Below are 23,338 nucleotides of genomic sequence, written 5' to 3' on the forward strand. Positions count from 1 at the left end.
TGAGGAAAATGCCTCAAAGGGAGTTAGTTAAGGCATTGTTTAGCCGCGGTGGTCCCCCACAGCTAGAAAATTGCTCCACACAGGAGGAGAAAATGTAAATACAACTAGAAAGCGAAAATTTCAGAAGAAATTTTATGTGTGCCTATGCCGCTGCTAATCACTGTAGTTTGCCATTCATACGGCTACAGAGAGCAAAACTCAGAAGAGCAGCCATTCTCCACCATGAACTATGGTAAAAACAAACACCGCTCACGCTTCACAGATGACAGCTTACAGTTTTGTGTAAAGATGAAGTTACTTTGTACAGCGCCGATTTGCAGACGCTGTGCACACAGGTTCATGAGCAGAAGTCCCATTGTACCACGGCAGACCCGACAATGTTTGCATGAACACACTTTGAAGCATTACATTATAGACCACTTTTCACACATGCATTCACTTTTTGTTTTTTGTTATTTTTACACAGTGTTCTGAATTATGAACAATGGTCTACAGCCAATCCTGTGTATTATTATACAAACTTTGGTTGTGAGATTCAGATAACTATTTAATAAAAGCTAAATATTTTATATGAGAGTAAGAAAGAAAAGTATATCTTTGTGTCCACCTTTCTCTGTTAATGCCCTAGCTCCCCCCCCCCTAAAAGCTTTGCTAGATCCGCCCCTGCACAGTTACCAGCTGTCAGCTACACAAAAAAGGAGCTTGGTCTTTGTCTCTCAGAAACAACTCATAACTTCCCTTCAACTCATTCATGTCACCTAAAGTGTAAACCTGTTTCTCCATCACCAGTTCAGCTCTGATGATTCAGTAAGGACATCTCCTGATTTCATCTTCATGCTCCAGCAAACATCAGCTGATACTAGAAATTAAAATCAAAAGAATTCTAACAACAGCTGATCAAGCTTAAACGTGCTGCTGTTGTTTAGCGCGATAAATAAGAGCGAACAGCCGATCATTGATCAGTTTCATGATTGACGTTTCAACACGCGAGAGAATGACAGGGGAGGCTTTGTAACGACAGAATAAATCATAATGTTTTCTCTGAATGTGGGACGATTCCGTTTGTACGGCACGGCAACTCTATGAACTAACCCTAATGAATAAAATAAAGTCCAACGTCAGTAACTTAGTACGCACACAGCTGTATATAAACTCCCGTGGCATTACGATTGTAAAAGGTCAACGAAAATAAATTACACCTAAACTCGGTTTATATCTGACCCAAATAGAGAGCGACCGGGTGCTGACACGAGTTTCACCCGCCTCAATATAAGCCAAGCCTGGGTGCTTTTTCACGAAGGGTTGCTAGCGGCGCGAGCTAACTATGCTAGCGGCGCTAGCTAGCTAGCCGGCTATCAGCAACACATAAGAGAACTGCTGCTAAATAAACTACACCTAAACTCGGTTTATATCTGACCCAAATAGAGAGCGACCGGGTGCTGACACGAGTTTCACCCGCCTCAATATAAGCCAAGCCTGGGTGCTTTTTCACGAAGGGTTGCTAGCGGCGCGAGCTAACTATGCTAGCGGCGCTAGCTAGCTAGCCGGCTATCAGCAACACATAAGAGAACTGCTGCTAAATAAACTACACCTAAACTCGGTTTATATCTGACCCAAATAGAGTGCAGTTCATAACTTCTTACCTGAAATTCAGTTCACCTCACGCTCCTGCCTTCGCTTTCCCTGATCCATGATTGACCACCGCGTTAGCAATCGCCTGCCCGGCCTCATATGTCTCGTTGGCGGCATGTCCTTTCTGTCACACACCGGTGGGTAGCTGCCCTCTGTTGTAGCTCCACCACCAAACAACTCAGTTATTTTTTCCACATCCAGCTGTAACTGCGATTCTATGCGAGCATTTGCGAGAGACCAGGGAGGTGAAACGACAGAGAGAGTCCCCTCGCTATCCATTTGCAGCCAAGCGCGGCAGCTAGCTAGGTAGCCAGCTAGGTAGCCGGCTAGCTGTCAGGCAGGACCGACGTAGTCAGAGCACTGTCGCTAAATATGGGATGTCTTGATAAAACAAGCAGATATTTGAAGTTTACACACCTACATTCTCGCCTGAAAATATCTTAAAAGCTTATTTTGTGACCTAGAAACACGAATAAAAGACATATAAAACGATGGTGGCCGCCATTGTTCACTCTGTAGAGGCGTGCTATGAATTGTGGGATATTGAGTTTTCCACCAAGCATTACCGTAACTTTTGAATGATTTGCGCAACCTTAAAAATTCCAAGGGCTCCTGAAAGCAGCGACGCTGTGCGCACCGTTGAAATTGTCATCATTACGGTAATCCAAATAAGGGTACACAGGCTGTACCACTCCCGGCATACCACTAGAGAGAGCCAAGACACCACAAATGAAGTCTGTTTATTTGGCGCCAAAAGATGAATTGGCCTAAATTTGCACTAAAATATTAATATTTAAAAAACTATAAAAGTTATAAACACCAAAAGTCATAACATAATAGTCCAGCTCCAGCCGCACAAAATGATCTAACATATGTAACCCTAATGTCAAAACTGTTTGGCAGAGGAGCGCGGGAAAATTTTCACTAAAATATTAATATTTAAAAAACTATAAAATTCATAAACACCAAAAGTCATAGCACACCATTCCAGATCCGGCCGCACAAAATGAGGTAACATATATGAAGCTTGTCTCAAAACTGCGAGGCGAGATTCGCTGCAAAATTTCAGGCGGAAACTGGAGAATAATAATAATAATAATAATAATAATAATAATAAATCCGACGAATAGTAATATGTGTGCCTCTTGTCATAGGCACACATAATGAAAATCCATTATCCAGCCTCGATGACCTCATTGAATGTGCAGAGAAAAAAAAAATGCTGACTTTAAATGCAGCGGGAACTCTACACATAAAGTGCATGTGATTACAGGAAAACACTCATCATAAAACATTTTTTGTTAACTCTGCAGTGGGCTCAACTAAACATTCAAAGCTTTCAGCTTAGATTAAGTAATGTACAAATCACAGCACACAACGCTTTCAGGGCCAAATCTACAAACGTGGAACTTCTTGTGACTCTTTGCATACTTTCCTACATACGTTTTAGAGCTCTAGAAGTGCAAAAAAAGGAAGAAGACGACGAAAAAAATCTGAATTTTAATCCAAAATTTCTTTCTCTCACAGCAATCTCCTCCAGTGTCATAATGGAGGATTTTAATTTGACAGGTCAACAGAAAACAGAACTTAAAGCAGAACGCTTCAGTGGCAATTGTGAATGGTTTCCTTTGCTAAGAGTGGGACTGCAGCGAGATGTCTCAGACAGCTCTTCTCCTCAACAAACAATGGCTCAATCAGAGCAGAATGATTCTGATGTTTGTTATAAACGTATTAAAAACGGATCCCAGTTCTGCTTTTAAACTCCCAATAGGGAAAAGCAGCACTGAGCACACATGGACAATATTCAAGAAGCCTCAGATCAATAGCAATTTCCACAACTTCGATATTTACTGATTTTTCAGGAGTCTGTCTGACCTTTAACACCTTATCTAATCATATCAGGTGAAGAGTTTCTGTACACCGACGCTCAGAGAGGTAAATCAATTCATGATTTTTTAGAACAGCTAAGCTTTGGCTCTTACTGCAGATTATGCAGACAGTCGCACAAATAAACAAGTCTCTACATTTCAATCTGGCGCCAGGTAAAGTTTGAATACAAACATCGATGGATAGGGAGGCTGTGCTCTATTGGATTATCTTGAAAGCATATTCTTTTTCATTCTGAGCCATGTGATTGCAGGAAAAGAAAGAGATAGAAAACCTATGAGCATAGTGGTGACATAGAGATCACAGAGTCTGTATAAAGACAAAGACACAAAGGGGGAAAAAAAATAGCAATTCTTACCAGTTCCCTCCTTGCTTCCATTTTGGTGCGTCCGCAGCTCCTCTGATTTGTAGAAGTCAATGCTGGCGTACGTGTTCAGGCTGGAGCTGCCACTGCTGCCGACTGATGCACCTGCTGCCCCCACCCCAGAACCAGAACCCAGTACAGAGAAGAGGCGAGATGGGGCCTGGCTGCCAGAGGGCCCATCCAGTCCCACGTGGGGGCTCTCCTTGTTGGCCAAATCCAAGTCTATGTAGTTAAGGCCTTGCTCTGCAGATGAAGTCTGAGCATTTGTGGGAAGAGATTGCTGTCCAGGAAGGGGGAACTGAGTGGGAGAATCAGTCACAACACCATTCCCCCACAGCATGCTTTCAAAGCCCAGCCGGCGGGCTACAGACTGGTGTTCAGGAAAGAGGGAAGCGGTTGAGGAAGAAGTCGAGGTAGAGGTGGAGAGGGAAGTTGAGGCAAGGAAGGTTTCTGAGCAGTGCCGTCTCCGTCCTTGGGGGTCAGCCCGGATAACTTTAGCTCCCTGGTCTGGGTTAGGTCCTGTTTTGGATAGGGGAAAGTCTAGACCCCGTGGCAGCACAGATGTATCATCCCTGGTGGGAGATGGGCCTTTTGGGGAGACGCTAGATGATGACCGGGGGACAGGGTTGTTATTCAAACTGAAGGCCATCTCTGTGTAGTCTCCACATGATGTAGGAGACTCGGATTTGGTCACTGATGGAACGCTTTCTCTGCTTTTCCTAAGTGGGGCCTCAGCCACTTCAACCTCATCTTCATGAGGTCTAGTATTATCCTCATTACAGGGTTTAGGGGCATGAGCAAGAGTTGGGGGTGTGGGAGGGGTATGGAAAGAGGGGAAAACCAGCGGGGTAAGAGAGAGGGGTGAGGGTGATGGAGAAGGGCCCAGGTCCATGTTGACGTACTCAGAGGCAGCTGGTGGAGTGATAGGGGCAGATGGGCTACGGGAAAGGGGTATAAAGTTTCCAAAGGAAGAAGATGGCTTGTTTTGAGGCTGCTGGCTGCTGGAGCCATGAGGCAGCGATAAGCCATGCCTTAGACCCCTACCACGACCTAGTCCTATCCCAGTCGGATTGCCCTTCTCCCCCTTGAATTCAATGCTTACATACTCCCCAGGGCTCTTAGGTTCTGGTGGCAGAGGGTTCTCACGAACTCTAGGAAGAGTGTTAGCTTTGGATACGTCAACAAACAGGCTAACAGGTCTGCTTCTAGTATAGCTACCCTGCTTGGACAACCCACCAGAGCCCCTTCTCTGCTGCTGCTTACTCCCATCCTTGGACTGAGTTCCCCCAGTCGCGTTACTCAAAGCCTGGGTAGTTCGCTCATCGCTCTCACCCAGACTTTCACTGCTGGCTGAGCTGGAGGAGTACGATGAAGACGAGAGAGACAGGTGGCGTCCAACCACTGCATTACCAACTGCTGCTTGCTCCTGAAGCCCTCTAATAGGTTTACCGCCACCCATTCCCCTCCTAGAACTCCCATTGGGCCTTCTTCCTCGTCCAGGACCATCATCAAAGTGTCCAGTAGAGGGGCTATGCTTATAAGACCTGGGTAGGGAATAGTAAGAGTACACCATCTTGGGACCATGTTGCTGTGGACTGGTCTCCAAATGTGATGAGTGCTCAGGAGGTGGGGGACTGCCGTTTACAGAACGTGCACTAATTGGAGACATGTTCATATAGTCACTGCCTGGCCTGCTGTCTGCACTGTCACTGCCCACCCAAGTCCCACCTGAAAGACCTCCACGCTGGTCAGGGGAGCAGCTGCTATTAGGGGACATTATCATATAGCCATCAGAAGTTGGTGGAGGTCGAATCTGCTGTGGAGGAGACACGCTGTTGTTAGGAGTCATGGCCATGTAATCATCAGCAGGTCTGGATTCTGAGTCGGGGACCGAAACGGCCAGTGACTGGGAAAGGGACGTCGGAGGCTGAGTAACTCCAGGTAGCATAGACATGTACCCATTGTCCACGCCTAAATCTACACTACCACCTGCTCCTACACTGCCTTCAGCTTTAAACTCTCCTGCCACATCCAAGTACCCTCCTCCTCCCCCTGCCGACCCAGCACTCATGGCAGATTCCTTCTGTGTAGAAGAGCAGGTGGAAGTAAAAGACTCTCGGCTCGTGCTTCTTGACATGATAGCGTAATCAGCCGAATCGTCATCTGCTGGCTCCTCGGCTCTGCGCTGACGTGGAGCCAGCCTTTCCAGGGCCATAGGAGGTAAGGAGGCCCGCTTGCTCAGCAGCCTACGTTCAGCTTCACATTCCCGGCTGGAGGAGCGGCGTAGAACTCTTTTAGTTTGGGAGCCAGAGGTTGGTGTTCCTGGTGTTGGCTGGGAGCCACTTCCTTGATTACTGTTGCCACCACCACTGCTACCACGTTGGCCCATTAGGATATAGTTGGCTCCATCTTCACTGAGGGACTGACTACTGACACTGCCAACAGAGCTTCCAGGGAGGCTAGGCGAAGGTAGGACCGTGTGATCTCCAGGACTTGAACCATACTCGTCTGAGGATCCGTAGTCACTGGGTGAGCCTGAGACAGAGGCTCGATGAGAGGGGATACGACTGTAGGCTCCAGACCCCGGAGCACCAGCACAAGACGTTAAGCCACCAAACTCTGAGCCATGACCAGAGCTAGAGGACAGACTTGGAGCTGGGGAAGGAGCTGGGGTCGAGATAGAGCGCATCAACGCTAAAGGAGTTTTAGCAGTTGTGGTGGGTGCTGAACGAGCTGATTTTGATCTGAGGATTGGGGTGGTAGAGCAGGAGCCATTGGTGGAGGGGCTGGAGTTCACCCCATGGATCGGTGTGGCACCTGTTATCCCGTCCTCCCCTTTCCCCCCATCACTTGCAGTGCGAGACCTCGGGAAGCTATGCCTTGGCGTGGGAGAAGCGTTGGCACAGTTGATGGGTGCTCCACTGTTAGTTCCTCCAGGGGGCTCGGTTCGGGGCCGGCGGGTGAAGCCAACCTGGCTAGGAGGAGGGTTTGGGTGGTGGCGGCGTGAGGGAACACTGATGGGGTTAGAAGCAGTAGCACCTCCTCCAGGGCCAGAGTTGGACTGAGACTTGCTGCGCTGGCGGAACTCCTCACTCAATGCCTTCATGGCCTCTAGCAAGGTTTCATGCATGTTTTGGGCGACTACTGAATCATCCACCTAGGACAAGAGGCAAAAAGCTTCTGATAAAGGGAATGAAATCACAATATGATAGATTTTATATTCATATAATGTATTCAAAGTTAAAAACTACTACACATTAAACCACTAACATCTTAAAGACAAAGTGCTCTGTATTTAAATCTTAGATTGTCATGGAAACCCTGTTTAATCTCCTTTTTCAAACCCATGAAGCCTTACTCTGACAAAACTTTGACGTTTCTTTCACTCTGCTGATTGTGGGCTTTTAAGGTATGCGTAGGATTGGAGAATGAAAATAACCATCAACATGAACAGAACTGTAGATTACAGACTCACCTGCATCCAGAACTCGCCCGGGCCTGTCACCGCAGAGCGTCCCACCTCAACGAAGAAGAAGTTTTCTGAATGGCCGCAGCGTCTCACGTTCATCAGCTGCAGCACCACAGCGGCAGCATCAGAGTTGAGCTTCACAAAGTTCACCGTCTTGTCGGTCAGGCAAAGGCGGTAGATGCCAACCAGGTTCTTGGCCTGACCCAGGCCTTTGGGCCATACCTTTACCTGCCATACCTCTTTGAATGCTGGTCCAGGATTAGGCACTCCATAGTCTCCTGCACCGCTACCGTCATTAGGATTCTTACCTAGAGGGACAGAATGGGGACAGAGTGAGATTAAAAGGTTACTGGCATGAAAACAAAGAGAAAAACAAGAGATTAAACTATTAAAGTGAGGATTTATGAAGAGCACTGGGAAGTACAGCTGTTGCAACAAAGGACTGACATGACTTTGATGCACCTGTAAATAAAAGAAATACCTGATAAAATCTCTATTATACGCCTGTTAGTTGAGGGCAAGCTGTCTTTATTATGTAAGCTGTGCTGCGGCCGAGCTTTCCATATATTTCTAAAACAGATCAAGTATAAACTGGGCACGCACTGGCTTGTGAGACCGGATCATTGTACCTGCAGGCTCCATACCTGTGGTCTCATTTATCAGCTACACAGGCATCCTGACACACAGAGGCACACATACTACCAGTGTGGGAAAATTAAACTCTTGACAACTGAAGCTGAACACAAGAATGATGACTATGGAAAGGAAAAAAAACAGCTCTGTGGAAAACCTTAAGAGAAGCGACTTAGAAAATGCTTAATAAAAAATGCTTCTCCAAAACAAACAATGCAAATCACTGGCAAGAATCCTAACGGCACGCCCTTAAAAGCTATATTCTCAAGCGGAACTGACAATAAAAACTAGCTTTGTAAACTAATAAATTTAAGTTTCTTTAAGCAGCAGCACAGGCAGCACATTCACCCTTTGTGTTAAGTGTGCTGTAGTCAGATACCAGAGGCCTACTGAAGCCATAACACAAGAGAAAACGGCCCAAAGTGATATCTGATCCTAAGCTAGTAGGGGCCAAACAAAGGCATGGGACTTATCTAACCACCTAATATTTGTCTGACTATTATCCCAGGAAAGTACCTTAATACTACCATGTACTGGAAAATATTGTTAGCGGCTAGTGACACTGCCTTTGAATATGACAGATTTACATCTAAGCTCATTTATATCCACACACAAAAGACGTCACATCTGTTGACTAGCACGGATTATAGGAACAACATTATGTGAGTCATGTTTAGGGTGGATTTCATATTCTTCTTCAGGGAACCACCCTAAAAAGTTCCTGAAACTTATTTTCACATGTCCCACATTTCTGAGATACCTCTGTATTGTTGCCAGTTTGGATATGTCTGAGCATGATAACCATCTAAGACACAGACTCAATCAAACTAATGACAAGACTAAAGAAACAGACCTCAACATCAGAACTCACCTGTTCCCTTGAATGGAACAGGATGTTCTTTGTGCATTCATGGTGAGCTTAAGCACCTGCCTTATTAGCCTACCACATCTGGCATACTGAAATGAGGAGACGACATATTGAAATAAGAAAAGTTCCATATTCAAAAGGGTTATCTCATTGAAACCACTGGTTTGCTATATACATATATATATATTTTGATGTTCCAACAAAGCCGATAATCAAATCTGTTCTCTAGAATTCATTTTATCGTCTGATCTACTTTTAGTTCACCATCAGTTAGTCGTAGTTACACAGTTCTTCTAATTTATCATTTTAGATAGCTAGCGTTTTTAGCCATTTACCCACGATGTTTAGTTAACAATTTGTTTAACTACATTTATTTTTAAACTGTTAGCTTCATCTTTAGTTAATCATTTTGGACTTTTTAAGTCAGAATTTTATATAATATAAAATACATAATATATATTATATATAGATATATACTTATATAATAAAAACCACTGGATTTAAATGTTAATGGCCAAAGAGGCACCATGTTGTTACGATACTATAAATTGCAAATACTGATTTTACGCAGATAAAAAAAAAAAATTTTGATTTTAATAAACACAAGAGAGAAATAATTAAGGAGTCCTGACCGATCTTCTCTCCAAGTTAGGAATTTTGATAATTACGATCAGTTCACGAAGTTGCAGCTGTTGAGCCACACGAGTTAATTAATGCACATAACTTTCTTCCTGTGGATGCTGAGAAGCTTCAAACTGAAGCAGCTGGAAGGAACAAACACAACTTCAGCTTCAGTAAAAGCTGCATTTAGTGGTGAGTCTCTGTTTAACAACCTCTTACACACAAATTTCTGTTTAACGGCCAGTTCTGGTGCTAAAATGTAGAAGAAGCCTCATGACTAAAAAAAAAAAAAAAAAAAAAAAAAAAAGGTCTTTAGCCCAACTATTGTTGATTTGTGCACTTATTTTACTGTCGATTCCAACTGCTTATCCAGTTGCTTTTGATTTTGATTCATGTACCTCTAGCAACTGTATAAGAGCCCACAGAGTGCGTATTGGTGGTAATCACTGCCTTAAGCTGTAGTTTTGATCCAACAATGCAATATTATCACAATACTTTACCTACAATATGATATTACAAGTATTGCAATAATATACAATGTAATTTATCACTTTTTGTAAAGTGCAAATTACATCTTCGAAGTTAAACATTATCTTGTTTAATTTAAATACATAAAATCATCTCACTCCAGTTATTTTTGTTCCAAAATGAGAGTGTAAAGCACACCAATATTGTCACCAACACTTGCCATAAATGTTGCCACAAGACTGAGTCTGTCTGCTATCAGTCTGCAATTAAATGGAGGTTATACTGGCAATTCAATGCAGCCAATTTCTGATAATGCAACAATTAACTTTGAGAAATCAATGTTCACATGTCGGCTTCTGTCTACATATAAAGAAAGCGTTTAGTCAAAAGTTGCAATTGGTCATAGAATGTGAAAAAAATTCATAGCAATCAGTTTTTTATTTGCCATTTTTTGGCGATGAAGGAGGTCTTTATCCTTTTTTTACTGATGCGACTGAGCTATTAGCTTGCTCGGAATAAGAAGGCACCTTTGTCAAGCTGTGTTTGTCCACTGTTGGATAGTTTTTTCAATTTAGCCGATTTAATGCAAGTTTGCTTTGCTAACATTATATCAGAAAGATGGTGCAGACAATGAACCCCCAGAGCGTTTATATGCACCTAATAAAAAAATAAATCTGTATTTGATGTCCCTGGATCGAATATCGCCATGCAAAATAAAGCAACTCTATGCTGTGTTGATTCTTTTTTTTTTTTTTAACCCCCAGATTATGAGTTTTACAGTTTCACTAATGTTTATGTACACAATCTCGGGGCTGGTGACTTCTCCGACTTTCTGAGGTGAAAATCTGTCCCTTCCACTTCAGAATTCCACCTTCGAAGTTCAAATTTCCAACAGAACAATGACCATGTTTTACACAGACTCCCTAGTTCAATTCCAAGAGGAGACACAAACCCCTTTGGGGTTTTGTCACATTGCACATCTGGTGTAAAGAAAGGAAAAAAAACCTGACAAATCAAACATGTGGAGCAGCCCGCTGTGGCGACCTCATTTGAATGAGGAACAGCCCAAAGTAGCTTTTGTGTGGACGCTTCATTCTGTTTCCCCAAGCATCTGCTGGTTGAAAAGAAAAACCAACAAAAAAAAATAAAAAAAATCCTAAAATGACAACCACATGTAGACCGGGACCCTCAGCATGCACAGCGAACATCACGTAACTGAGCTTCTGTTATGCAAACTGTTTTTCCAGATCCCAATCCCAAAACAGCTTTACATGCGATTGCACAAGAGGGAGAGGTCTGACGTGTCTCGCCGCGTCTCCGTCCACTCTTCTTACCCAAAATTGGAGGATCGCTCACGACTTGAAAGAGACCTAGAATAGATGTTTTGTTGAAAGCCAGTGAAGCTGCGGCTTCGCGGCTGTGTGTGTGTGTGTGTGTGTGTGTGTTTGTGGCACTCCCCCTATATTAGATGACTCACTCAAGGCCATGCACGGCTGTTTTCATGTGCTGCTTTTCTCTCCATGTGTGTGAATGAGTGCGAGGACCTCTGTGCAAGAAGCCCTGTTTGCTTCCTCGATTTAGATTTACAACAGGAAGAGACGGTTTGGGGACTTTTCAGCGGGGACCTATGGAATGAGGGACTGCAGGAGATTGCAAGGAGATATGAGAGTGTCATTAAGAAAGGGGGTTAAAAAAAAAAGGAGCGTTATTCAAAGTTTATTTTGGGATTGCTTTGCCTAAAAGAATCTAATTACAGGCTTATTTCAAAATTCCTTTTTTTTTTTAAAGTCCCTGCTCTCTGAGAGTGACTCAGATTGCAGTGCAGCACGATCCTTAAAGAGTATCTTTTTCTTTTCAAGAACCCATTTAAAATGTCTCGAGGAGAGTGTGAGCGTGTTGTTTGTTTTGAGTACAGCAAAGCCTTAAACCTCAGCTGTGCCCTCAACAGCACTTACACAAACACCCTTTATCTCAAGGCCGCTCTGGCTGTGTACTCTTATCGACAACCCTCAAAAAAATAAAAACCCTTAAAGTCTTTTAAAAGATTTATTTTTCTAGAGTTTTACAGATTTGCAGGTGGATTCACACCTATCAAGCATTACAGAGCACAGGGCCTGATCTTACACAGTGCTGTATAAATTATGAATCGCCCCCCTCGGCTTTCCTCTGGAGTATCTTTATGGCTGTTTGGTGTTTGCCGGAAAGAAAGCGGGGCATGGAGAGTTTATCAGTCGGTCAGCTTCCGTGCAGCACAACGCCCCTATACTACATAATGAACCCTCAGAAAAACATGCACACAGAGTTGGAGATAATCTAAGGACCTAAGCCGGATGCACATGAAAGCACCTGGAGGTAATGAACCATCCGCGTGAAACCTGCTGGTTGAATACGGGCAACACACAAACACACACACAGAAACACTCTGACAACCTTGTCCCAACCTTCACAGATCATGCATCGGGTCCGGGAGTCCGTGCATATTTATTCGCAGTTTGAGGTGAAGATAACGTACACTGGCTTATTCACGCACCGCTTGTTTAGTCCACGTCCGCGGTGAGCACACACTGGAAGCCTGAAGCCTGGAGAGCGGGAGCCTGCGCGGGCAACACTGGCGCCTATTCACGTCGATTTATTTGCTACGCTTGAGCTGGCTCCCTCGAGATCACAGGTTGAACATAAAGAGGCCATAATCCAAGCTAATTTACTCAACTGCAATTTCAATTACGAGTTGAGTTGTTGGCACTGAGGGGAAACTTGCTTTCCTATAGCCTTTTGTGCTACGAGGGTTGTGAAGGGGTGAAGGAGGTGCCATATTTAGCCTCAAAGGCCGCTAGATCCCTTGACAGCACCTCACTGAGTGGCAGGCTCATCACTGTCGTGGTTACCCCAAAAATCCTGGGGACTCGGCTGCAGCAATACAGAAGTCCAGTGAAGAAGCAGCCTGTAAATCAGGGGAAATTAGCTGGCTGGCTCTATGGGCAGAAATCTGTGCCATCAGAAACTGAATTTGAATAAGTTAAATTTGAATTTGAATTACTCGGATTGAATCTGAATTGTAACTTGAATGAAAGCTTTTGAAAACTGAATTTGAATTAGTTTAATTTGAAATTGAATTTATGGTTTGAAAATGAATTGATTTGCTTTGAAACTGCATTTTATCCTTTAAAAATTCAGCTCTCGAATAATTTCAGATTCATTTCTCACCATTCAGTTTCAGTTCTACAATTCAATTTCAGTTCCAAAATTCAGTTTTTTGGGACTTACATCCGGTTCCGGTTCAAGCGCAGATTAATAGAACTACAGACTGATAGCGTTACTGACGGAATCTACAGCGTCTTGAGCTGAATTAAGACTTCAGAAGTCATTCGTCATGTCGAATGACCAGCGGATAAACTCTCAGGTTGGTAATAAATGTATTACATGTATAAGAACAAGCGTCATGTTAACAAATGATAGCCGTACAGTAACCTTTATGCTTATTGTAGCTGCTAGCTAAAAACGCTAATTTAGCGTAGTTTGCCCTGGATTCAGCTTTGACAAACAAATATGATCGACTGTTTCTAGTAGGATTCCAAAGTTGTCATCTTGTACCCTGTCAGAGCCCTGTATGCTTGCAGAGACCCCTACAGTAGGGAAACATGCAAAACGGTGTCCAAACCTTTGTATTTGAGCTTTATTTATGTCTTACACAGCATCCCAACTCTTTAGCTAACTTAATAACTTTAGCTAAAGTGAATAGTTAGTCTAATTCATTAGTGCAGCATTACTGGATCACCTCTGTTTGAAGTGATATAATATGATATACAACTATCACTGAAACAGCAAACTTTGTAAATAAACAAACAACACTTCTCATTCTCTAAACGTTTGGCCACAGCTGTAAATTACACTATCAGTGCTTGTTCACTCTTGACAATAATTACATTTCTAAATTCTCTTTGTGCATTTACAGGTAAACAATATCTAATATTTTATCTAAATGACTGCTTTGTCTTTGAAAAGGTGAAGAGCCTGAGGCCGGTGACAGTCCAGTTCTACTCTAAGTACATCCTTACGGTGGCTCACAGGACAAGGCTACATTCCTGTCCTGCCAGAAGAGAAGAGAAACTTCAGAGTCTCCATGAAGTTCAACCACACCTGTCATATGGAATATGACAGGGGTCTCAAACTCCAGTCCTCGAGGGCCGGTGTCATGCAACTTTTCCATGCCCTCGAGGACTGGAGTTTGAGACCCCTGCTGTATGGTGTTCATGCAGTTTTCTACCCCAGTTACAGCATGTCTGACTGCCTGTTCAGCATATGCAAAAATATATGATGAGTTTAAGCATGTGATGACAAAGGCCTTCCATTACGGTGTTTGTCATCACATGTCACAGACATCTGGATGATCATTTGGAATAAACAAAAAAACAAAAAACTTGTTACTTCATCTTTTATCTTTATTATTATTATTGTTCTTATTTTACATTTTTCATTGTTAGGCATTGGGTTTATTTGTAGTAGTCCTTTCCAGCTTCTCTCCCTCTTCCATATTACTGTGTCAGCTTGTCAGCATCTATTTGGGGTTGGGAGTGGAACAGGAAGTAAGGAACAGAAAGTGCCATTTAAACCAGTTCTTATATTTCAGAAGAAGGGATTAATTCAAAAGAAATGACCTCAATGCCATATTTTATTTAGGAACCCAAGAGAGCACTTTGCAAAATAACACATTCTTATAATTTCACCCTCAGATGAGCCAAGCTACGACTGTCAGGGAAGGTGATGTAGGTACAGAGCATGTGAGAGTGGTTAAGTTAATGTCTCTTGTCTAGATGAAGGCACAGGAGGGATCAATGGCACGGCGTAGAGATTCAGTATCTTCAGTCTTCAGTGGACACTCCATTTCTGGCACAAAACACCTGTAAAAGACGGTTGATTTAGGAGGTGACCCGACAACTTCAGCCTGTCAAACATAGCAATGGAGCAGTATGTCTAAAAAAAAAAAAAATTAATTAAGCATGCACTCAGTACCCTAAGAATTATCATGGTAGTTAAACACAGTGATAGTTGTATATCATATTATATTACTTCAAACAGAGGTGATCCAGTAATGCTGCACTAATGAATTAGACTAACTATTCACTTTAGCTAAAGTTATTAAGTTCGCTAACGAGTTGGGATGCTATAAATAAAGCTAAAATACAAAGGTTTGGACAGCGTTTTGCATGTTTCCTTACTGTAGGGGTCTCTGCAAGCATACAGGGCTCTGACAGGGTACAAGATGACAACTTTGGAATCCTACTAGAAACAGTCGATCATATTTGTTTGTCAAAGCTGAATCCAGGGCAAACTACGCTAAATTAGCGTTTTTAGCTAGCAGCTACAATAAGCATAAAGGTTACTGTACGGCTATCAATTGTTAACATGACACTTGTTCTTATACATGTAATACATTTATTACCAACCTGAGAGTTTATCCGCTGGTCATTCGACATGACGAATGACTTCTGAAGTCTTAATTCAGCTCAAGACGCTGTAGATTCCGTCAGTAACGCTATCAGTCTGTAGTTCTATTAATCTGCGCTTGAACCGGAACCGGATGTAAGTCCCAAAAAACTGAATTTTGGAACTGAAATTGAATTGTAGAACTGAAACTGAATGGTGAGAAGTGAATCTGAAATTATTCGAGAGCTGAATTTTTAAAGGATAAAATGCAGTTTCAAAGCAAATCAATTCATTTTCAAACCATAAATTCAATTTCAAATTAGACTAATTCAAATTCAGTTTTCAAAAGCTTTCATTCAAGTTACAATTCAGATTCAATCCGAGTAATTCAAATTCAAATTTAACTTATTCAAATTCAGTTTCTGATGGCACAGATTTCTGCCCATATGGCTCTCAGTGGGTCCTATTTCAAATTTCTGACCTCACTGCCCTAGCACACTGCGCTGTAGGGCCACAAAAGACTGCACAGAGACTGGTGAGGGTAAAAACCCCCTCCATCTCAGCTACCGTGCCGCCCAGATCCACCCACGCTCTCTTACCAGTGTACCAGCTCAGATAGATGGGAGACAGCTGTGTACATTTTATCCCCGCACGTATTTGTGAGAGACGAGAGCCACCCGGCAGTGAAAACAGTTGGTCTAATCTCTGGCTGACATGTGTACCAGTTTTCCTCTTTTCTAACCTCTCCACTTCCTCGATCTTCATCCATCTCAAGCATCTGTAATCCCCCCGCCCAACCCTCCTCACCCCACCTATCTCTCTAGGCCCACACTTGGGGGGGGGCAACACCAGCATCCGCCCGGCGCTAGTTTCACATGTGGTCTCGGTTAGACAGGAGAGCACACAGACGTACACGCATGGCTGCCTGAAATTATCGGTGACGCATTTAAGGTTCGCCGTTCCGACGGGACACGCAAGAAAGCTGCAAGAAACCCACCAAGCTGGCATCCACCTCGGACTTTATTGGTCAGCGAGGCTCTGGGTTACTAAACTTTGTGTCGCACAGACCAAAATGAGACTGTGCGGAAGGAATTTTTAACAATACACAATGGGTTTGGGTTTTTATTTTTGTTTGTTTGCTTTGTTTTGTTGTTGGGGTTTTTTTTGTCTTTTTTTAACATTTCCAAAGTGGATAACTTGTATTTTAGAAATAAATCACTACAAAGCGCAGACCGATGCTCTGCATGGTAACAGCAGCTCGTTAAAACACACTGACTAAAAGCTTCTGCAGCCTACAGTTGCAATCATAGACTTATTAGTGCTGCTCGTGTTGCTTATGCTGATTACGGCCTGGTTAAAGCATGCTAATCTACAAAAAGCTTTAATCATCTTCTTCTTTCCGCAGCTAGTTTTAGGCGTCGCCACAGTGGATCATCTCCATCCATCTCCCTCTATCCCTACCATCCTCTGTCACACCAACCCTCTGCATGTCTTCCTTCACTACATCCATGAACCTCCTCCTTGTCTTTCTTTTTTCCTCCAGCTTCAGCATCCTTCCCATCCCTCCTGCGCTTCTCTAGCTTTATCTGGAAACCGCTCGATCTGAGTGCTCCCTCAAAGCTCTAACAATGCCAGAAATGAATCAGGATAACAGAGTTTACTTTTAGTTCACGATCCAAGTGTTGATGCCTGTGGTCAAAGTTATACCTCATACACAGATAAGGTATAATGAGAGTAAAAGCTTGTCATATGACCTTTTGTAGTTGAGCAATTTGCTCCTAATAGTTGTCTTTGTAGTAGCGCTGTGCAGGTTTATACAGTAGTATTAAAAGAAGTACTTGCTTAGGGTCGTTCACAAACAACATAACAACAGTGTCACTGTGTGACGATGCTTTTCAATGGCTTCCACTGCACAGTAATGGTTTTGCCCAGTCCGCCACCACCACGGCCGCAAAGCACTCGAGGCTGTTTTATGGTCGCCGTTCTCACCCTTTTGGACGGTGGCGTACAACAAAAGTGGCATCACATCTGCTGACACAATCTGCTTGTTGGTGACATTTCAACATCATGCGGCCACCGCGGCCACAGCCGGGCTGAAGTCACGAGCGTACGACCGAGGTTCACAGGTTACACAGAGGGGAAATGTTGCAGCAGTTAGAAAAGAAAAACTCAGTCATTTCTTTTAATCCCATTCTGACTTCGTCTCCACCTCTACTAAGGCTGATGTGGAGGTCCTGTTTTTCAGTGGTGACCCCTGTCATTCAGAAGAATACTGTATTGAGTACTCGCACCCTTGGTATAAAGGTTACAGAGGTGCAAAGACATCAGACATCAGCACGACCAATAGAAACGCAGCATAAGAGTAATCGGTCGGCCCAGCGCGTCACATCGTTCGTGTTAAAGAGCCATAAGAGATGCACTTGTCTTCTCTGATCAGCTCTCATTCCTAAAAGCAGCATTTGTACATTTTTTATAACAAACACTGGCACAGGGCAGGTTCACTGTGATCCATTCACTGCTGCTACATGTATATGTTACTACAGGAGCAGCATGGCACTAATTAAGGGTTTTGTTTACTACCACTGTTTCTAAAGCATCCCCCCATGTGCGTGATGAATATCAACCCATGAACTTCCTGACCCCCAATATAACAACGTTAATGGGATACTATCGAGCAACATTAATCAGTGAGGCCTGCTATAAAAGGTTCCTATGCATTTAAAGCCACACACGCTCCACACATCGGCACTTATTGATTAAACGGGTGCTGTTGCTGCTGGCCTCGCTTTACTGTCAGTCAAAGAGAGCTCAGCTCCAAGCTGGCCAGCGGACACAAAGCAGAGCGCTCAAGGCCGACTCTGACTCACATCCATGACGTTTTACAAGCTGCAGCATCGCTACAAACCAGATCCGGTCAGGCTGCAGCTCACCGCGTTAAAGAAATTACAAGGGGTTACTGTGCATCTAGTCGTTACATAGGAGAAATACTCTGTGGCAGCTCAGCACGCTCCAACCGGGGCTGAGGTTCTAACAGAGAGCTGTAGTTAAGCTTCACTTCTGCAGGAAACATGTTTTGTTTTGGGGGGTTTTTAAGAAAAGAAAGAGACGGACATGGTGGCACTTGGAAGAAAGTTCAATTAGCACACAGCCTCTACTGTGCAAACTTCGGCTAACCCTCGAGACAATAATTACCACCTAATTAGGGAGATGAGCAGTGCTTAAGCACGGCTTAACATTTAATCGGTCGGCTCAGCGAACCAGCGGCGAGATCCGGATCTCTGAGGCCGGAGCAGCTGAACGACACTCCGAGATAAAAACAGCCTGACGGGGAGATTTGACTTCTAATTCCGACTCAGAGGGACGTCACAAAGGACGGTTCACTCAAAAACACAAGTTCTCCTCAAACCTACAGCGTGACTTACAGAAAGGAGGAAACACCTGCTGTATTCTTGGACTGAGTTCATAAATAAATGGTTAATAAGAGAAAACACAGAATAAAAGACAACCAGAACTTATAATACGGGGACCAAAAAGATCAAAAGTGATTAAGTAAATAATTTTAATGACTCATTGAAACATAAAAAAAATTATTTGACATATTTTGCCGCTAAATACTCCACCAATAGTCAAAATGAATATTATTTATTAGTTAACACACTGTGACACTTTTTTCTCTTTATATTAATTTATCTTTATAATAATCATCCAACTATTTATATTTTATTTGTTATTCATTTTCAGGGTTTATTTACGCTGCTATTTATATATTAGTTTACCTTTACAATTTCAACTGAATTAAAACTTGCAATTCTTTTTAGTTCATTTGAATCATGTGTTTATTTTTTTAAATATGCACTTTTTGATCCGATATATTAGCAGTTTCTGTCCTCCACAGACATAAAGTGAAGTCTATCAAATTGCCAAAGGGCACATCAAACACATTTAGTCTCATATGAAACATAAATAAGCAAACTGCTTCACTGTAGATGCTGCAGGCAGGAACAGATCCTCCCTGCTCCGAATGTTTCCGACTGATCTCCTGTGTTTCAGAATCAGGACTAAATCAGAGACTGTCAGTCAGTCTGCTTTCATCTCTGTTTATGTTGGCACATTTAAACGCGTGTGTGTGTTTGTAGATGGTGTGTCTCTCTTTTTCGGTGCTGATCGCTACAAAGCTTGGACTTTATCATAGTGTTTACCGAGGCCGACGTCAGCTCCCAAGGTGCCGCGTTCTGCCCGGCGCACGGCGACTGAGGGTCGCGCCTCCGCTCCGTTTCATCGAGGTTAAACCTTTACACACTCGACTGCCTCCTAATAGTTGAGCAAATAGCTGCCCTGAAGCCTAATACTGTACGCGCTGCCTGAAAGGGTCTTACTGGAATCAGCTGAATAAATAAGTGGGATCCTGCCCAGCGTGGCAGCTGGCTTGTGTTTAATTACCACCAGCCTGTGCGCGATATTGAACTGTTCCTGGACGGCTTTAGGTAGTTTTCCCAGGCCTGGAGAGGAAGCAGAAACTGTACAACAGCAAGGACATCCGCGGTTTTTAATTGTGCTTTCACTGCATGCACGCTGCAAACTCCAGCCTTTGCAGCCGGCTGCTTTGCAGAGGGAATATGTGGAGCTGCACAGGTATCACACTGAGGGCGTGGTTCTGTGGAAACTAGTGAGGCAGACAGTGCAGCATCTCTTGGCTCAGCATCAGCTTCAACTTTCCTTTAGGCTGGGATTGTTCTGTTGCCCCACTGGGACAAGTGTGTGTGCGTGTGTGTGTGTTTGTGGGGGTAGGCAAGGCTGTAGAGCAGGGAGGTGTGAGCGAGATTTGAAACTGTGCATGGGGTGCACATACCAAAGCAGGGCGAGAATCCTCACAGAGTTGCGTGCAGTAACATCTCAGTAAACGCCTGGATCATGCATGCATGTGTGCACGTCTGTGTGTGTGTGCGTGTGTGTGTGGCCTCATTTTTTTTCTAGAAGAGCAGAAACTGTGTATAAGCTGCAGCATATACCACAAGAGCGTTGGAGTTTACACTGCAGCCAGCCGCAGCCTTTTTTTTTTAACCCATTGTCAGCGAGGGAGATTTACACAAGAAACCAGCACTCTGGGAAAACAAAGGAAGGAGACGAGCAGCCACCAAAGGATCAGTCATTTCAAAGGCTGTTTGTGAAGATGCTCGAGCCAGAGGCTCGTCGGGATAGCTTGGATTTCTTGGAAGACGGTGCGCAGGCCATGAAACGGGATTTTCTGTACATGTGACCACGCGAACACCTAGTACCTGTAGATTGGATTAAATGTTAGATGCTAGACAGGAGGAGTGCACCTCCAGCCACTTTCCCCGTCACGAGGAGCGGCTTATACCTGCAGATTTGTGACATTATAAAACTCCTCTGGCTCCAAATAAAAAGTGGACTATCACAAAGATAAAGTTTGTCCTCATTTACTTCTGTGCTCTCCCCCAGCCCCTACATTAATCAGCTGATTTATGTAACCCAGCAGCAGGTCCTGTGCAAGGAGAAGCACCTTGAACTCTTATCATCCACGATTGCGTCATGTGTCCCTGGTTGCCTATCTGCTCTCTCAGAGCCAGGAAGGCTGAACAGGTGATCTGGAGTTGCTGTGCTCACCGCTGTTGCTCTAACAGCTGTGTTTACACAGCAGCTGATAGACAAGACTTGAGAAAAACCCACAGGGATGACTGTTTTTTTTTTTTTCACCCCCTGGGGTACTTGAGGCCATTTGGGACAAACCTACTGCTTGAGCAGCTGGATGGGACACATCAGGGCTGCTCACTCATTACCCATCAAATCAGGAGATGGATTTTAAAGTTTAATGACTGAGCAGTCGGATACTAATGCACTTCTCTCTCCGACAGGTTTTTGGGGATGTGTTCCTCCTGCTCTGAGATCAATGCCTGATGTAATACAGAGCAGTGTCAGCAGAAAAGCAGAGCAGAGTAAACAAGAGGGCAGGGTGTGTTTGAGCAGTAAACTCGGGACAGGGAGGCCAAGCTCGTACTCAGCTGAGGCCTACTCAGAGACACCCTCCCCCTCCCAAAAGAAGTGTGCTGGACAACAAGGAACAAACTCCTAGCCTGACAACAGCGTGATAAGAAGTGCTGGAGGATACAAGCCCCACCGCGCGGCTCAGAGGCGCACGTTTACGCAAACCGCGGTCAGCGGCTTTAAAAAGTGCACACATGAACCTCAACCGGCCTGAAACGAGCAATGAAAGGACAACTGTGTCGTCTTGACACGGCAATCTGTGAGGGCTTGGGAATAATCCTTAAACTGTGTAATAAAACACGTCCCGGTCCACAGTGCGCTCCTTCCGCGCTGCTCTGCACGCATTGCCACGTTTCTCCTCTCGTGCAGAGCCCCAAACACACCAGTGTGTGTGTACATATATATATATATATATATATATATACATATATAAATACACACACATGTATATGTATGTGTGTGTGTGTGTGTGTGTGTGTGTGTGTGTGCGCGTGCAGGAAAACGTGCACGTGTGCTTGTTTGTGTGCAAATGTGCTTCTCTTACTCCTGCACTGCAGCTCCACCATGGCCTGGTACCACTCGTCCTGGTCCGCCTCGTTCTCCGCGGCCACGGCGAAGCTCTCTGCCCGGGTGTACAGCACGATCATGTGCTTGTTCTTGGAGTCGGCCCGCTTGTTGATGTTGAAGCAGGTCTCCAGCGCCACCACTTTCTTCGGGACGGGGGCCTTGCCCCGGAATTTCTTCTCGCTCTCGTAGTACTCCAGGCGGGCCGGACCGCGCTCCGAGGCGGCACGGAGCACGAAGTACCGCCGGTGCATGGACTTGTGCTTGCGGAGGTAGCCGCTCTTCCGCACGTCCTCGTGGCTGTGCTGCTCACCCGCTTGGCTCTCCATGACACCCTCCGATCTCTCTCTCTTTATTTTAAACCCCCACGTGAAAAACCAGCGCGACTTCTCGTTTTCCTCGTCGGTGTTTGTGCGAGTTCAGCGAGCTGATCCAAACATCCCCCGGCTCCTCTCCTCTGCCTCTCTCCCCCACACCGGCGCTGGCATGTGAGAGGAGAGTCAGAGGTCGGTTTGGGGTTGCTGCAACTGCGAGTCCCGGAGCTTAAATCTGAACCCGTGTTTGTTTATGACCGCCGGGTCGCTTCTTTCTTTGGAGGAGGAGGGGGTCGATTTTTGCCCAGCGCACGGAGCAAAACAAGTTCTTTCAGGCGCACACAGAGGAGCACATGCGGCGGAGCTCCCCCTGCTCTCCACTACTACTACTACTACTACTATTACTACTGCTGTTGCTGCTGCTGTGAGTGTTTCCAAGCGCCGTCCGGTAGTTTTAATCCCAATTACTGCACATCGCGGTGCGCGGAGCCCATCCTGCTGCACGCGGTCTCTGTGCCTGTCCCCCCACCCCTGCCTCGCTCGGCTCTGCTCTGGTTTCTCTGGCGCGGAGCTGCTACCGTGGAGCAGGACTGTCACTCAGCGCTCTGCTGGTACTTTTGATCGCGATGCGTTCAAGGACTTCATCACAGCTCTGATAGTAGAGCTCCACCTCTCCCCCCCCTCTCACACACCACCACCACCACCAAGCCCCCTAAGTGCGCTAGAGCCCGATTTAAGGACAGCCCGTTTCATTAATAAAGACTGGAGACAGCTGCTAAATAAAAATAAATAAAAACAATAAATTATAAATTGATTTTCCTGTCACTGAGTGAAATAAGTATTTGATTCCCTGTAATTCAACCAGTATCCTGGCTAACGCAGATTGGCTGTGTGCCCATGTGGCACAAAGATTACAGATACTACTGATCTCGCTTCGTTAAGTGTATAAAGTGCACCTGTCCAGAGACTCAACCTCTCCACCACAGTGGGACTCTCTCGGGACAGACCAAAGAGGACATTAGGGGTAAGACTGTAGACCTGCAAGACCATGAGCGAGAACCTTCAGAATCAGAATACTTTATTAATCTGTG

General features: G+C 44.5%; 1 protein-coding gene across 3 annotated transcripts in view; it reads right to left on the reverse strand.

Moving 5' to 3' along the window:
• si:ch73-335l21.1 (insulin receptor substrate 1-B) overlaps positions 1–22,945 on the reverse strand; it is a 58,332-nt gene extending 35,387 nt beyond the window's left edge. Inside the window, exons 1-3 of one of the 3 annotated variants that reach the window (XM_019355166.2) lie at positions 21,914–22,944; positions 7,359–7,660; positions 3,878–7,040 (exon numbers count right to left, since the gene is read on the reverse strand). In XM_019355166.2, the coding sequence (XP_019210711.1) occupies positions 3,878–7,040; positions 7,359–7,660; positions 21,914–22,262 (3,814 nt within the window). In that variant the 5' untranslated portion in view covers positions 22,263–22,944. Of the gene's footprint in view, positions 1–3,877; positions 7,041–7,358; positions 7,661–21,913 lie in introns of all 3 variants that reach the window. The other 2 variants (XM_005464113.4, XM_025905568.1) reach the window with 2 other exon arrangements.
• Between the last annotated feature and the right edge of the window lie 393 nt (positions 22,946–23,338).

This window comes from Oreochromis niloticus, linkage group LG3 (assembly GCF_001858045.2).
Source record: "Oreochromis niloticus isolate F11D_XX linkage group LG3, O_niloticus_UMD_NMBU, whole genome shotgun sequence".
Taxonomy (NCBI): domain Eukaryota; kingdom Metazoa; phylum Chordata; class Actinopteri; order Cichliformes; family Cichlidae; genus Oreochromis; species Oreochromis niloticus.